This window comes from Monodelphis domestica, chromosome 7, assembly GCF_027887165.1.
Source record: "Monodelphis domestica isolate mMonDom1 chromosome 7, mMonDom1.pri, whole genome shotgun sequence".
Taxonomy (NCBI): domain Eukaryota; kingdom Metazoa; phylum Chordata; class Mammalia; order Didelphimorphia; family Didelphidae; genus Monodelphis; species Monodelphis domestica.
This window is the reverse complement of record NC_077233.1, coordinates 85,570,157-85,587,227: the sequence shown is the minus strand read 5'-3', so window position 1 is coordinate 85,587,227 and position 17,071 is coordinate 85,570,157. Positions and strand designations below refer to the sequence as shown.

Sequence of the window (17,071 nt, the reverse complement as noted above, 5' to 3'; positions counted from 1 at the left end):
TGTCTCTGTTTGTGATTCAGTTCTACATTCTTTAAAAAAAAAAAGACTGTAAAACTCTCTCTTTGTTTACAATTTCCTGCAATAAAGATGAAAAATACATACATTTTTATAAAAATAGCTATATTTGCGCTGAGGGGGTCCTTGATGAGGCCATTAGAAGGGGACTGGTGAGCCTTCAAAAGAGATTTCCCACAGTAGACCATGGCTTTACCAACATAAAAATGAGTTAAAGATATAGAAAATACAGGATACCACAGTTATTACTGTTTATTAATTACAAAAAGCATTTAATTTAATTAATAAATTACAAAAAGCATCTCAAGTGCTCTTCTTCAACAAGATGTCTCCTATGAATGTCAGAATTATTCAAGATTTCCTGGGACAACAACAGAGATAACCTTATTCAATGTCCCTCTGATCACTAACATTGAATGAGGCATAAAGCATGGAGACATAATGTTTGCCATTGTCCTAATGGAGATCTTACCCAGAGTCAGGTCCTCTGTCCTGTCTCTGGATAAACTGAGTCAAGTGTATCAAGCTATGGATACCTGAGAAGACTCTTAAAGGATATGTGTGGGTGTACATGTGTATACACATATACACACACACTTTTTCCACCCAAAAATTAGGGTTGTGTTGGTATTAACAACCAACTTTCATAATAATTATTATATATATATATATATGTTCTTATATGTGTGTATGTATATACATACACCTACCCCCAAGACTCAATTTTAAGTTTAATCTGCATCATTAACATTTTCCCTATCACTTTCTTAAGTCTTGACAATGAACAAAAATAAATCAAACCCTAATTTGTAGCATTTGTCAATTTTCAAGGTGTAAATGCTTACACTGAAAATTTAACAATTGGCTCTTTGGAGCTAATCGGAACTGGCTCCAGCATCAAAATTCAAGAGATTGGGCTAAGGACCCACACAGGAAAGTCCAAGCAAATGAAGAATGACTTTTGTCTAGACAAATACACATTTGAATGGACAACCTCTGAAATTCACACATCAGTATCCTGAACAAGCACTACAGACAAACAATAAGTTGAGCCCAGTGCTGAAGGCTGAATTACCTTTGGAAAACTGGAGAGTTCTACTAATGATTTCAAACTTCTCCCCCAAAACAGTCTCATTTTTAAAAATAGGCATAGAAAGGCTGCCACACAGTGGGAAAACTCAGAAATTGTTTAGAAGAAATGAAATATGTGTCTCTAATGGGCTACATACCAAACACAAAGTAAAGGTTTGTTTGTTTCTTCTCCAACAACTAAACAAAGGAGAAGGACATTATTAAAGGAATGCATGAAAGAAAAAGATGATGGGCTAGTCACACATGAAAAAGAGAAAATGAATAGTTAGGCTATACACTCCACTGGTGTTCTCATAAAAGGAATCATGGATGGCTTCCAGTATAGTGAGTATTAGCTCCTGTGGAAATCTCTTGGGAGAACACAGATATGAGTCACATACTGGACAGGCAATCTTGTCAGGAAATTGGTTCTGAGATATCAGACCAAAGGACTAAAGCATAAACTACTGATATGGTATTGCAAATGCCTAGGGTATAAAATATAGCCCATGAGAAATCAGTGCCCTTCAGACTTGACATCTGTCCCATTGCTATATGAGTCACCAAACCCAACATACCTGATGACTTGAAAAAGAAGATAAGGGATGGACATGGGGAAATATCCAACTAAACCAGTGTTGTATCTTTACTGAGTTTTCTGACCATGTTATGGGTAAATAAACCTTTCAATAAGTGCTGGATGACCTTTGAGTGTCTCATTTTATTCTAGTCTTGGTCCTTAAGCATCAGACTGGCCTGAGTCACACTTTGAGGTAGTAAAATTGTATTTGAATGAGTTATGGTTCTTATGGTTGAAATGGGGGAAGAACAATTCAAAGTAGACTCTTCTGAAGAAGTGAAAGGATGACCTAATATAATGACCACAGGCAAGTCCTTCAGTGGGACTAGTGAGAGAAGGCTGAAGGGAGGATTAGCCTAATAGGTGCATGGAAAATAAAGGTAATATCCACGGGCATTCTCGGGTTACTGTTAATGGTCCTAGAAAACAGGAATTGCCAGCATAAGGAAAATGAAAGTAAACGATCTATTTTTTAAAACAACTAGAAGCAGAGCTTTAGGTCTTTAAGGATCACACCCTGGAACAAACTCTTATTCCTCTTTTACTTTCTTTTTAAAAAATTACTTGTCATAAGGGGCTCTTGGGTGATGGAGAGGAGTTACAAGGGGAAATCCAGGTGACATAAAAACAAAAGATAACAGAAAAAACCTGCTAAAAATACACTTGAATGGGAAGACCACAGACAACTATGGTCTTAAACCTAGAGGCCAGGCTGGAAGTGTGTCCAGTCCCACTGACATCGGGATTATAAGAGAAGAGAATGGAAGTGAATTAAGATGAAAAGTAGTTATGTAGTCTAGAAGAATGAGAGTTTCTGATTTACTGTTACTACCTTTACAGGGAGATCAAAGGGTTGGTGGGCTTTCAGCATCACTGAACTTGGGAAGTTGCTGGAAAAGTTTTAAATAGCAGCCTAAGGCATTAGAATGATGCTTAGTGAGGGTATAGTCTAATGGGAACAACCTGAAACTTATTCTGATGGCAGAGTACCATCTTTGGGGATGGTACTTTAGGGAGCTCACAGAAGACATACTTTTGGAAAGCCAAATCGATCTATTTAGAAGACCATATTTTGTAAAACATAGCTAATATGGGGAACCTCATGACAATAGGAGTTGAGTCTTATCATCTTTTGATGTCCCATAGTGTTTAAGCACATGGCCTTGCACACAATATGAGGATGGTAAGTGTTGGTCAAATGGATGATTGAATGAGACTGAATTTCTATTACTGTTCCATATGCCGTTCTACTGTCTATGCATCATCAGTTCTACTCTTAGGATAGATTGAAAATTTATTGTATTTATTGTAGTAATACAATATTAATTGTGTAGTAATACAAAATTAAATGTGGAAACAAGTGGGCCAACAACTAGGGTTGGTCATGTGGCAAGGGCAAAGTCTTTCATGAATAAAATGTCAGAGTGTTATTTCTTATAACAAAGAAGAGAAAGCAAGGCTTAGTAAAGTATAGGAATTGGAATTAGGAAGATTTACCAGCGTGTGGTTGTGGGCGAATCATTGAACCTATCTGAGCTTCCTCTAGCCCTCTAAAACATCTTACTAAATTATAAACAGGCTGAAATTTGCATCAGTGGAGGGATTTTCATATCATCAAAAATCACAGATATTTGATTACTGACTTGTTACAACAATATTAAAACCTTTTTGTTTCCTAAGTTGGGAGAAACATGGAAAAGAAATATGTTAATGAGAGTTGCTTTTCTATATCATCCCCATTGTAAAAATGGAGACTTGAATCCAGGACTTCAATCCCCAGAAGTCCTTGCTCCACTTCCCCAGAATGCTTTGTAATCGCACTGAATTCTCCATGGGCCCTGATTCAAGGACCTGTTATAGATTTATTTTTCCTTTACTTAGAATTTTTGCACATAAGACTTTGATAGTCTATATTTTCATCCAGAGGTTTTTCTTTTTTATTTGGATTTTCCTGATATCTTTTTAATTTCTCTTGCCAATTGATTCATATACCTCATACCTCAGCCATGTATCCCTAAGTGATCCTGTATTCTTCAATAACCCTCTTAACGGGGGAATGTAAAAAAATATTATTATTTAAATTGCAAAGTTTAAATTCCTTTTTAGAAGAATTTTAGGTAAAGAAAGATGATACCTCTCTGAATCCAGAAACTGAACTGTTGGAGAAGCCACCATGAAGAAGCCTCCAGACCACAAGCTGCACAAAAATGAACTTTGGGTGTGGTTGATTGAACATTTATTTGTATGTATACTTTCATGCCAAAGGGGACTGCCCCCTAACTGGCTTTTTGTCAATGTGTCCAGCAATTATTGGTTTTGTTCTTTTTTCCTTCTCTTATCCTCAAATTATTGTAATCTTTAAATTGATTATGTTTTTATGATCCCTTGGGGAAGTCCTTCTTCCCAGAGGATCAAACGGAGATATGCAAAAATGGAGACTTGAATCCAGGACTTCAATCCCCAGAAGTCCTTGCTCCACTTCCCCAGAATGCTTTGTAATCGCACTGGCTCTCCACTTAGCAGGCAACATGTGAGTGGTTGTGAATAGGCTCTCTGGGCCTAGACATGTGCCTTTCTTACTTGTATTTTCTTTATAGTTTAATCTTCAATAAACCTCTAAAAATATAATACTCCTTGCAGAGAGAAACTAATTTCTACCTGCCTCAGTTTCAGCCTAAATTTTAACTCTTACACCATGTCCTATAAAAAGTGAAGGTCAGCTACAAAGGCAACATTTTCCTAAAGAATCAAAGGTAACTCATTTGTGGTGATCACATTTTTAAATCCCATGTTTTTTAGGATGGTTAGTTGTTTATAATTAATTAAAGTAAATGCCTTGCTTTTTCCACTTTGAATTCCACACTTTACTTTCTGGAATTTCTCTTTATTTTCTAATAAGTCAGGCTTCTTAGAAACATACTTCTCAGAAAGACTACATGTTTCCTTTTTCTGGCTTGTGGGATGAATGACATTTGTTCTTCTCTAAAAGAAAAGACGACTGTTGGCTAAATTCAGTAAAAGCACCACTCTAGTATCTTTCTTGGTATTTGTTTTTCAAGCAAAACTGCATTTCCTTCTTTGCAGAAATGAATGAAATGTTTTTAAGAACAATTAAGTGATCAGAGCTCTTTTGGGGGGCCCTATATTTACTAAACACTAAGGAAACTAGACATTATACATTTGACTATTAAGCTAGATCAGACAAAAAAGCAATCAACAGAGGAAAAAAATCACAAATTAGTACAAAATAATGAAAGAACAATTGAAAATGCGATTATTCTGATCTGCATTCAAAAATTATCTTTCCTTAATATTAAAACTCCAAATGGATTTGAAAACAAACCAAATATTACATCTATTATTTCTCAATAGGTTCTAATTTTCTAGTTTCTTATAAACTTATGGTTTTATTAATAGCAGAACTTCAGTGGATTCTTACTTAATGACTTTCTTCCTTTAAACAGGAAATGAGCCTTTGTACCACAAACCATTCTGACAGGCCTGCAGAACTAAATATAGGAACTGGTCCTCCAATGTGTTCATGTTTTTTTCTTGGTATATCTGGGTAGGAACTGAGTTCGAATAAAGAAGATAAGCTTGGTCTCTGTGAAGAACACAGTCACAAGGGTAGCTCCCAAACACAAAGCCCCTACCATGATGTGCAGAAGCCTGGCCAGCCAGCCTCTCTCACAGCACAGAAACACCTATAGGAAAAGGAAACATCATTAGTGCCTGGGGCCTTTAGCCTGACCTCCTGACATTTCCCTTCATAAGTTCCACTAGGAGCATATCTCTTGAGAAGCTGAGAGACATTGCATATTCTAGGAATAAGTGATGGAAAAATAGGGGTCTTGCTGTCTCTAGCTTTTTATTCAAATTAATTAATAAGAATTTACTGAAAGTGTATTATGCATACAGGCCTGACATTTTAGTGCATGGTCTATTATTAGCAAAGTAAACATTTAGGAAGAATAAAGCTCAAAGCTAAGGGGGAGAGGGAAACTTTTATATTAGTAACCACCTCAAGGTAGACAGTACTGGAAGAAACGGAGTTATGGTCTGAGCCAGAGTGTGAAAAAAGAATAGAATATGATGAATATGGAAATATGTATTGCATGATAGCACATGTATAATTTATATCATATGGCCACCACAGGGGAGGGGAAGGAGGGAGAGAATTTGGATTGCAAAATGTCAGAGAACGAATATTTAAAATGGTTTCTGTATAGAATCTGGAAAAAAAATTCTTTTCAAAAAGAAGGGAAACTTACCTCTGAAATACCAGTAACCACTCCACTGACCACATACACCACAATTAGAAATGGTGATGGAAGCAAGCCTGCCAGTGGCCTGTGAGGACTCTCTCTATAGTACCTGTAGATATAGTGTAGGCTTTGTGCAATTCGAATTCCCATGTTAAAACAATTGGCAAAGATGAAGCCCACACTGCCTTGCCACTTGGTCAGGAAATAGGAAGACAACAAAAATGTGAATGACAGGGCCAGCATGATAAAATTGTACCTGTGAAGGAGGGAAGCAAATGGAGCTAAATGAGCTATTTACACCACCTGTACAAAACACCTTACCTTTCCTTTATTCTTTTTAAGGACAGAAAAGATGCTCTGCAGATAATTAGGCACAAGTAAATTTAGCATTCTTTTAAAATCATCAAGATACAACAGTTTTATGTTTTGTACATATTATAGATCTAATGGGGCCAAAAAGAACTGAGTAATAAAAAATCATAGTTCCCTTTAATATTATAAAACAAAAATTATTGGGTTAAGTGGGACCTTTTCATTTATTAATGCATGTAAAAACATTGGCTGAGTCTTTGTGAATTACAAGAATGAAAATGAAATTCAAACACATCTTTCTTTACTTACAAGTATTAACAGTTTTAATCAAGGCAAAACATTTTATTTTAAAATTAGGGTTGATTTCATAGGAGAAATGTAGATAATACCCTAATAAATGAATTTTCTTGGTGCTTTCCTAACAAAAACATATTCCAATCATATGCATAAAGACTCACAAATTCTGTGAGTTAGAAAGGACCTGTGAGATTATCTTGTACAACTTCTTCAGGTTTATAAATTTGGAAGAAGAAGCTATATAATGCTTTGTATTCTATCCATGTTTTATATTGTTCCTATTTACCTACATGATTTCACAGGCACTTTATTCTCAGACTATTCCTCAGATAAGAGCAACTAAAGCCCAGAGAAAATGAGCTTTACAGTAAGGCATGGTGGAACTATTAACAATCTTTCCAATCCTCTGAATTTCTTCTAGTCTATTAACACTGCCCTTATTAAGTTACTTTCAGGGCTACTTCAAACAGTGACTGGGTTCATATAGAAAAATGGTTGGGAGAATCATGCCTTTCTAACAGTCACCAGGTGTCTCTGCTTTTTTTTTTTTTTAGCCGAATCAGACTCATACTCCATGGACCTTTATATTATCGGTTGAAGAAGGAACTAAAAGGAAAGTTTTAATGATCAACCCTTTGTCTAGACTTCTAGGAAAGGAGCTTGCTTTCTTTTCACCTGGGAGAAAAAGTCTCTAAGTGAACAATCTGAGAGCAGTAGCCACAACCACTATTAAAGGTCAAGGCTGGAGGTGCTTAGAGATCATGTAGTCCAATCTCTTCATTTTACAGAAAATATCAAAGCCCATATAGGGGAAAGAACTTGTTTGGGGGTGACAGAACAAACTAATGACAGTGCTGGAACTAGAACTCAATGCATGAGGCAGTTTTTTAATTAAACAAGTAGTAGTTAGAAAAACCAACTTCACACTGTGGCTAGTATTCCAGCCAATGGAAGTGGAATATAGCATAGGCCAGTTCTTTCCGATTAAGAAGCTGATATTTATATTATTTGTTATAATTTCTTGTTTCTCTGCAACCACATTTGTGGAAAGCCTTACCAATATATCATTCCTTAGCACAGAATGAACAGCTTCACAAAACTCTCAAAGCTATGTCTCCCAGTAAATGACAAAATGGATGGCACTAACAACTAACTCACAAAAGCACAGTTTAGTTCCCTGTCATAACCTGCTCAGTTTGGAATGCTAGACTGAGCAACTTTTAGGCTGTTTTGGTACAGCTGATAATGAAGAGCCCTGCTGTCTTTCTTCCATTAAGAAGACTAATCTATAGCTGCTGCACTTCCCAATTAGGTCCAACCAAAGCTCACCTTCTATAGTCTTAAAGGCATCACATACTTCTAGGAAAAAAAATGAAAATGTGAAAGAAGCCATTTCCTCACTCAATGTAAAATTATTATATAGTAACGGTAATTATTGTTATTAGTTATCACACAAAAAAATAATTTTTAATGCTTCTTCACACTCAAAAGAGAATAGACTTAAAGTTGGGTCTTAGAAAGATTGACTTTTTTTAGACACCAAGTTTGAACAATGAAGAAGTTTAACAAAAAATTAAATATCATTTTATGCATCTTCAGGAGTCAGTAACCGTATGTATAAACTGATTACATTGTTTCATGTATGATGGATTGCTTAACAAGATGGAATAAAAATACTTTACTATACATATTCTGAGAAGTCAACTCCAACAAATTTATTAAATGTGCTATATTACCAAATGTTAACATAGACTAAAAATATCTCATTATATAAAGAACCCACTATTTCATATCCAGCTACATGCTATTTTACACACACAAACGTGTGTGTGTGTAGGTATTCCCCCCCTCCCACCCCAGTTTCTATTTTAGGTTCCCGGCCTGCATCATGAAATGCCTACTAGTCATTTTGAAATGGATGTCCTATAGACATCTCAAATACATATAAAAAACATAATTCATTCTTTCCCCTCCAAATTCATCTTCTTCTAAATTTTACGATTGCAGCTGAGGACATCACCATCCTTGGAGTCAGATTCACAACCACAGTGACATCCTGAATTTCTCACTCACCCCACAAAAAGAGTTTGTTGCCTAATCTTGTTTCTTCCTCTACAACATGAGATATTTCCTTCTCTCTACTCACAAGACCACTACCCTAGTTCTGGCCCTCATGATCTCTTGCCAGGCCTACAGCAATAGTCTCCTAGTTGGTCTTCCTGCCTTGAGACTTTCCTTACTCCAATCCATTCACCAGAGAGCCACCAAAGTAATTTTCTTCAAGTACAGGCTTGGCCACATCATGCTTATTCAATAACTTCCAGTAGCTCTTTATTATTATCTCTAGGAACAAATGTAAACACTGCTGTTTGGCATTTAAAGCTCTCCCTACCTTTCGAGTCTTCTTACACATTGTCCTCCTCCACATGTTCTATGGTCCAGCCACACTGGCTGTCTTGATATACAATAAGCTCCTTCAAGCTCCAAGCCTTGGCACTGGTTGTGCCCCACTGCCAGGAATGTTCTTTATTCACCCTTCAGAATCCCTGGCTTCCTTCAAGAATGGACTCAAATGCCACCTTCTGAACAAGATCTTTTCTTCTAAGGTTACTTTGTCTTTCTATGTACCATGTATAGAACTATATTGTTAGTGTTGTTTCCTTCATGAGAATGTAAATTCCTGACCTTATTTCAATTCTGTCCCTTCTTCTCCAGTTCTTTGCACACTGCTTGTCATATGATATTAAATAAATGTTTGTTGTTGACTGATTGATGCAATACTTTGATGGATTTTATGTGGGTTGCAATTTGCAGCCCATTCATGCCTTCTCATCCTGTGCAATCTTTGACCATGTATCCCCATAAATTTATGAAAGATCTGCTTAATGTCCTAGAGGCCTTCCTTTAGACCTTTTAATATTTTGTGGTTGCTAGTGCAACACTCAAGTTGTCCATCTGTTTATTCTTCACTTGCTATATTTCACTAGCCTACTTCTTTTTCTGGTCATACATTTCACAAATGAACAAAACTTTGAAAGAATATATTGGCCAAGGTCAAAACCAGTTTATATTACAACTTCATTGGTAAAATACTATGAAGGAGAAGGGCTGAAGTATAGGATCATCTCACAAAACAGAAAAAGAAAAGCAGTAGAGAAGAAAATGAGGCTATGGAAAAATCTGGTATGAGACCCAACAAGGCCTGGTTATCCCAAAGACAATTATAGAAAAACTGGAAGGAAAAAACCAAATAGAAATAAAATGAAACAGATCTTCATTCAATGACACTGGAACATTCATGTTTGGACTCTAGTTTATATCTGTTTTATGGGGATATAGAAATGACACTCAAAAATGAAATTGGGAAAAGCAGTTGGACAAAACTAAATACATGCAGATAAGAATTTAAGACATTCTGGAATGCAAGATATCACAAAAAGATTCCAAAAGAATTTTTTAAGTGGTTGGCATTTATACCCCAAATAGGGCAAGTGAGAAGGCATTAGTACTCATAGTTTTCTTTTCCAACTCAATCTGTACCCAATCATATCTGAAAATTTTAATATACTTGAACATTCTGGCCTTCCAATTAATCAATTACTCAACATCCTCAAGTACCATCTTTATCATCATTCCACCTATCACTTAGATCTCATCATTACTCATAACTTTACTACCTTCAAAATCTTGAAATAGGATATCCTTTCCTCTAATCATAATCTCCTATGTTACAATCTCAACTTCACTCTACCTAAATCTATTCTTTCTTCTCACCAGCACCTTCAATCCCTCTAACCCATTCTTTTTTCCCCAGTCTGTCCCCTTTGTTTTTGTCTTCTTTCTTTTGTTGTTTTGAGCTTAATTGATAACTAAACTTGTATGGCAATTTAACGTCTACAAGGCTTTTATAAAGATTATTTCAAGTGAACCTTTAGCAATCTCAAGAGAAAGGTGCTTTTTTACTACAGAATCCTTTGCCTTTCCAGGCTATCATTATTTACAACTTGCCAAATTCCATCTTTGTGTTGCCCCACCTTCTGCTTTCTTTGCAACTACTCATGTGCTCTGAACACTGCTGGACAAAGCCACACAATCATACTGACTGGTTATAACATATTGATGTTAACTATAATCAAGTGGTCCTTCCCTGATGCAAATGAACCCTTTTATTTAGTCCCTGATTGACAATATTTCCCAGAAAAGCTTTTCAAAGCTTTCATTTCCCTCCTCCCAAGGGCTTGGCTTTATATATATTACCGAGAAAACAGAAGCCCTCTGTAACGAACTTCCTCTTCCCTCTTACTCTTTACCTTAACTATCATATCTCGTCATTTCCAATTCTTTCTTCCAGATGTGCCTTCTCTTCTTTCTCAGATCTACTCCTGAGAGTCCTCTACTTGTTCATGGGAGCTTACCCCCCTTGATTATTTCTTCTCTTTTGATCATCACTGAGCTTTTCTTACTTATCGGCTCCTTTCCCTGTCCCTAAAGCATGCAAGGTGTCCTTGATCCTTAAAATGTATATTTATCCCTGATGAACCCTTAAATTGATTCTCATGCTTCAATTCAATGTTCAATTCCCATTAGAATGCTAACTGTTTGAGGGTAGAGATTTAATTCTTTGGATTTGAATCCACAACACCTAGCACAAAATGCCCTTAAAAGGTGCTTATTTTTTGTCAGTTTATTCAGACAATTCCCAAATCAATAAAATCAGCCCTAATTTCTCCTGAATCTCAATCTAACATCATCAACTATCTATTGGACATAATCTTCCTGAATGCCATTTTAGGCATATCAAACGTAACATGTACTAAATGGAATTTAATTTATTCTACTTAAATATAACCTTTCTTCAAATTTCTCAATTTCTGTTGAGTGCATCACCATATTCCCAATCTTCCAGGTTTACAGTTTTCTAGTAAGTAACTGACTCTTCATTCTTTCTTACCTTATATATCTAATCAGATCCCAAATCCTGTTTTCTTTTTACAACATCTATAGCATCCCTTTTCTCTATCTGCAGAGCTACTTGCCTACTGGACTAAAAGCAAAAAACCTCTTAATTGTTTTCCCTGTTTTTAGCTCTTAGTTCTCCAATCTACCACATAGCTACCAAATTAATATTCCTTTTCCATGGGTTTGAAAATTGACCACCTCCTGCTCAAAAGTCTTCAATAGCTCTTATTTGCCTCAAGGATAAAATAAAAACTCCTCAGCCTAGTTTTTAAGGTCAAGTGGCTCCCACCTATTTTATCTTGTCTATACCTCTTTTCATATACCTTGTTTCTCCCATTAGATCTACCTCTCTTTGTATTCCTAACACTCTAGTCACATGGTGAACTTATAAATGCTTAGTGACTTCCTGACTTATTTTATATGATCACCTTCAAGAACTCTATATTCCAGTCATATTGGCCTATTTCCTAGTCTGCAAACTCAGCCTTCCTTTCCTCTTCTTTTTACCTCTGAGCAATCAGTCCCCCATGCCCGAAATGCATTCTATCCTCATCTTTGCTTCTCAGGCTCAGCTTCCTTCAGCTTTCAGCTCAGGTGGTACTTTTCTTCTTGATTCCCTTAGAAGGGAGGGAAGGGGAGAAGGGAATAAGCATCTATTAAGTGCCAAGCACTGCGCTAATAAGTGCTTTACAAATATTACCTCATTTGATTCCCTTCCCACAACACCTTGGAAGATAGGTGCTGTTATTATCTCCCCTTCAGTTGAGGAAACTGAGGCAGAGGTGAAGTGACTTGCCAAGGGACACACAGTGTCTGAGGTCACATTTGAACTTAGGTCTTCTTGATTCTAGGCCTGGAGCTCTGTGAACTGTGGTGTACCCTTTAGCGACCTCTTTGAGAATAAAGGCTGTTTTGTTCTTGCCTTCATATCTCCAGTGTCTCGCAGAGTGCCTGGCACATAGAAGTAAGCACTTAATATTTAACTGAATTTCATTATCTATATGTCCAGTTTCCTAACTCTCTAAAATCTTGAACAGCTTGGCCTATTTAGGTACCAAGAATATCCTTGATGAAAGTACAAGAAGGGAAGAGATAACTGGACTTTCTGCTCCATACAGGAGACCATATCTTTACAGTTACACAGCTGACTGAGAAGCATAAAGAATACAAGAGTGCACCTGTGTTTTTTCTTTGCTGACTAAAATAAAATTGAGATGGTAAGGCAAAAACACATCTCCTCTTTCACATTGACCAATCTCAACTTGGTTCATTTAAAAGTAATTTTTTCCAATCCTTTGCATTTTCCATTAAGTTTTTACTGTACTATGTCTGTTGTCCAAACTGAAGTTTTTCTTCCACTTAACTAAAAAAAATTCACAGTTAATAATGTTAAATGCTGAAATCATTTTAGTTATATATCACACAACTCCTATGAATAAGATATTCAATATTCTATACCACAATTATTTTCCTGCTATCAATCTTGACACTCTATTAATCAACCCAACTTTGTCTAAGTCATTGGACCTCACATAGTAATTTGTTTTGCACCCCTCAAGTGCATTTGTTGTACTATTGTACATGATCATTATTAGTGTAACTTATTTCCTGACCAGACTGAATAACAGGTAAGAATTGAATACTGGCAAAAGTTTCTCTCCTCCAGAACCTCGCACAACACTATATATTATGTAAAGGTTTAATAAATTTTTAAAAATTGAATTAGTTATTGGAATAAAGCTAGAAGAGCAGGTAAGAATGGGTTGGAGGATAACAGAGAAATGAAATTCTTTTTAGAAAAATCTGATGGATTGATAAAATGAAACCTACTTTGAGGTAAAAATGGCACAGTAGAAATGGATTTGCATTTATCCTTATCATCTGATAACTGTCTTATCATGGGCAAGTCACTTAATTTTTCTAAAGGGGCGTGATAATATTAATAATATCTGAAATGCCTATCTCCCAAGGCTACTGTGAAGTTCAAAATAGAAAATGAATATAAACTATTGCAAAAACAAACTTTAAAGCATATATGCCCACTATTGATATTCTTCACTAGGTCCAGATGAATAGTTTTTTTTTTAAAAATTAAAGAATAAGCTACTTTATTAAAAAATTGCTAGACTAATATGTTGAAGGATCAAAATATTTTAACTTTCAAGAAAATTAATTAAAAGTCAGATTAAAGTTATATTAGGAAGGCACTCTGCTTAGCATCAGTATTGAATATTAACATGGAATTAATTATGGAGACGTTGTTGAAACTCCATTAAAAGCAAAATAAAAGGATTGTTTCCTTTGGTTTATTATAATGGAATTCAGCTGGAACAGATGTAGGAGGAAAGCAAATTGTCAGGGTCTACATTCCACACTGTTAGGCTGTAACAGATCTCCCCTCTGCCTCCCATGTTAATAGGTTTGGTATTTAATTGACTCTCTCACATATAGCACTAGATATACAGAAAATGTATACAGACATTCAAAAAGCCACCAAAAAAAAATAAATTCAATAATGATGAAATTGCAGAATGCCAACACAACTTTCCATTCAAGAAGATGGACACAAAATAGACTTACATGGACACAAAGTATCTCTAAGTTAGGGATTCTTAACATGAAGTTAAGGTTAGACAGATGGGTGCATGGAGAAATTTCAGGGGGTCATGTGAACTTGAATGAGAAAAAGATTACATTTTCATTTTCACTGACCTCTAACTGGAATTTGTTATTTACTTCAATTATGAGTCTTTAAAAAGATACTATTCAGAAAAGGGGTTCATAGGCTTCACCAGACTGCCAAGGGTTTAAGACACAACAAAAGGTTAAGAACTTCTTGTGCTAAGTAAAATTAAGACAGAAAGGGACATGATCCAACTAAGGAAGGCACCAGAAGTATCCATACTGTTACTACTCTAGGCCACAATAGGTAACATTCTCTCTCTCTCTCTCTCTCTCTCTCTCTCTCTCTCTCTCTCTCTCTCTCTCTCACTTTTCTCCTCTGATTATTTCCCATTTTCAAATACACATGTCAGCAAATGGCACCTCTGAGCACTGCTAATTCCCCACTTGTGGAATTTAGGGCTAAATGGGTAAGAGATCTACCCCAGTGGATCTAGATTCTACATAACACTGAATGGGCAGGGGCTGAATTTTTTTTTCATAGTCCTTTAGGTTTACTTTGTGATTCTGAAAAAGTTGACTAATTTCTTGATGCCCCCACCGTGCCTTCTTGATGTTGTATTATTGAGAATAACAGAATTTGCTTCCTATCCCCACAATAGGTATGATGAATATTATTAATCAATCAATAAACATTTATTATCATCCTACCATGTACCAAGCACTGTACTATGGGCTGGGATATAAAAAGAGTCAAAAGACAAGGACCACACAATCTAATTTATTATAATATTAATAATTTAAATATATATATATATATACATATATATATATATATCATGGGGATGGCAACAGTCTATTTCTTGAAAAGATACAAATACAAACAGAACCTCATTTTGAAGTGGATAAACTGGTAAACCATTTCATTTGACTAAAATCCAAAGCTAAATTTGTAATTTCCAAGTTACCTACCTGTCTACTTGCTCTTTGCTCATAGAAGCAAATGTGAAACATTCAGTTATGCCATTTACAGCAAGTAGGAGGACATATAAACAATAGCATCTGAGGAGAACAGGACCTGGAAACAAAAAGCCCAACAAAAGGTTATCAAAACCACAAACAGAAAGATAAAAGACCCAACATCTTTCTTTCCGTTCTACTTAGTATTCACAGGAAACACAACAATAATAAACCAGGGCTCTTTTCCAATGCTGCTGTGTACCAGTGCTACTGCAGATTTCATATTCAAATCTACAGCCTAATTATTTGGAGAGATTCCCAGTATTTCATGGAGGAGACAGCCCAAACCAAAAGAACAATTATGAATAAATAGTCCAGATCTTCTCCTTGACAGCCAAAAGTAGATTTTCTCACTTTTTAATAAACATGGTAACTTGCTATTCTCAGCGCCACACAGAAGCAAGACCCCTAAATGCTAAGGGATTACAAATGTAGAAACCATCAAGAACAACAGACTGAGGAAAAAATCCAGAGCCAGGGGTCAAAAGCAAACAACTGGGCAAAAATGCCCACATATTTTCAATGAGAGCTAAAGTTTCTGTTTCACTCTTGGTCAAGATGAAAGAGATTCAATTCTACAACTAGCCAACAAGCTTTTAAATGATACTTAGGAGGGAGTCTTTTTTATATGGGATCAAAGCACCAGATCTTAAGAATCTGGAATCCATTCACTGTTAATAAAGATTTTTAGTATGAAACTCCCAGTGGGGACCCAAAAGAATATGAAGATCATAAATTGCCAAATGAAGGTAAGCAATTCAGTTCTGAAAACTACTAAGAATTATTTCAATACCCTAATACTGATTTTTCACTAAAGAAAGGGTCATTTCCCCATTGTCTTTTAGGTCCTCTGGCAGTAATTGCCAGAGACAAGAGAAAACAAAGTAGCCTGGCCGGCCACCTCAACTGGAAGAAGTTATTTGTAGTAGAATCTATAGTTCTAGTAAGTTCAAGATCAAAGAGTAAGTTTTACATCTCATATAAGAGACCTTAATAAGGCCACCACTACCACCTTTACTTACTCTTTACACCTTCTCTCCCTCCTTCAACATTCCAAAAAGACTCCAGGCTCATCTAATAGGGGAGAACACTGGGCCACTTCCAAGATGTTCAAAACAAAACAAAAACAAACAACTGTGCCCCTTTCCAGAAATTATGAGAGAATAGATTTGGGGTGAGGTATTGAGGATCCCCTATGGGAGAAAATGCTAAAACTGAGATATCCAAGCATGATCCTGGATCAGGATCTTAAATGTTGGGTTATAGATGAAGGGAAAAAATATTAGATACATGAAGAAGAACCAAATCTAGGGACAAGCTGACTTTGGGAAGAGTGAAGAGAGGAATATGTGAAGTGGCACTAAAGATCCATCCTAGAGAAATGAGGGAATGATTATGCTTTCCCTTGGGATGGGAACTCAAGTAGCAGAAGCCTCTGAGGAAAAAAAAAAGGCAAATACCATATGGGATCTTAGTCATCAGGACAGCAATGTTTGGTATGAGCACATGGATTAAAAGTTTGGGCAAAATGCATTGTAAGGAGGGGCACAAATCAGAGAGAGACAAATAGGGAGCTTCAGCCTCTTAGATTTCTCAGTGTTTCACATTTTTACTAAGCATTCACCAAATGCTTAATCTGTGCCAGGCATTGTGCTGAGTGCCAGGGATAAAAAGAAAAGCAAAAAAAAAAAACAGCTTGCCTTCAAGAATCTCAGAATCTTATGAGGGGGACAAGAAGTAAACAACTACATACAAACAAGAAACTTACAGGATAAATTGAAGATAATTTCATAGGGAAGGTCTTAGCATTAAAGGAGGCCTTATTGCACAAAAACTTAGCTCTTTAAAAATAGCAAACAAAAACCATTGTTTTAAAAAAAGAAACATACTTGCAATGACCTTCCACACCCTTGGCTATCAAGCTTAAGGG

General features: G+C 36.1%; 1 protein-coding gene across 1 annotated transcript in view; it reads right to left on the bottom strand.

The window, feature by feature from the left end:
• Positions 1–242: 242 nt before the first annotated feature.
• Positions 243–17,071, bottom strand: part of RFT1 (RFT1 homolog) — a 58,276-nt gene continuing 41,447 nt past the window's right edge. The window contains exons 11-13 of the mRNA XM_001380155.4: positions 15,094–15,199; positions 5,938–6,187; positions 243–5,370 (exon numbers count right to left, since the gene is read on the bottom strand). Coding sequence (XP_001380192.1) covers positions 5,206–5,370; positions 5,938–6,187; positions 15,094–15,199 — 521 coding nt within the window. The 3' untranslated portion in view covers positions 243–5,205. The remainder of the gene's footprint in view (positions 5,371–5,937; positions 6,188–15,093; positions 15,200–17,071) is intronic.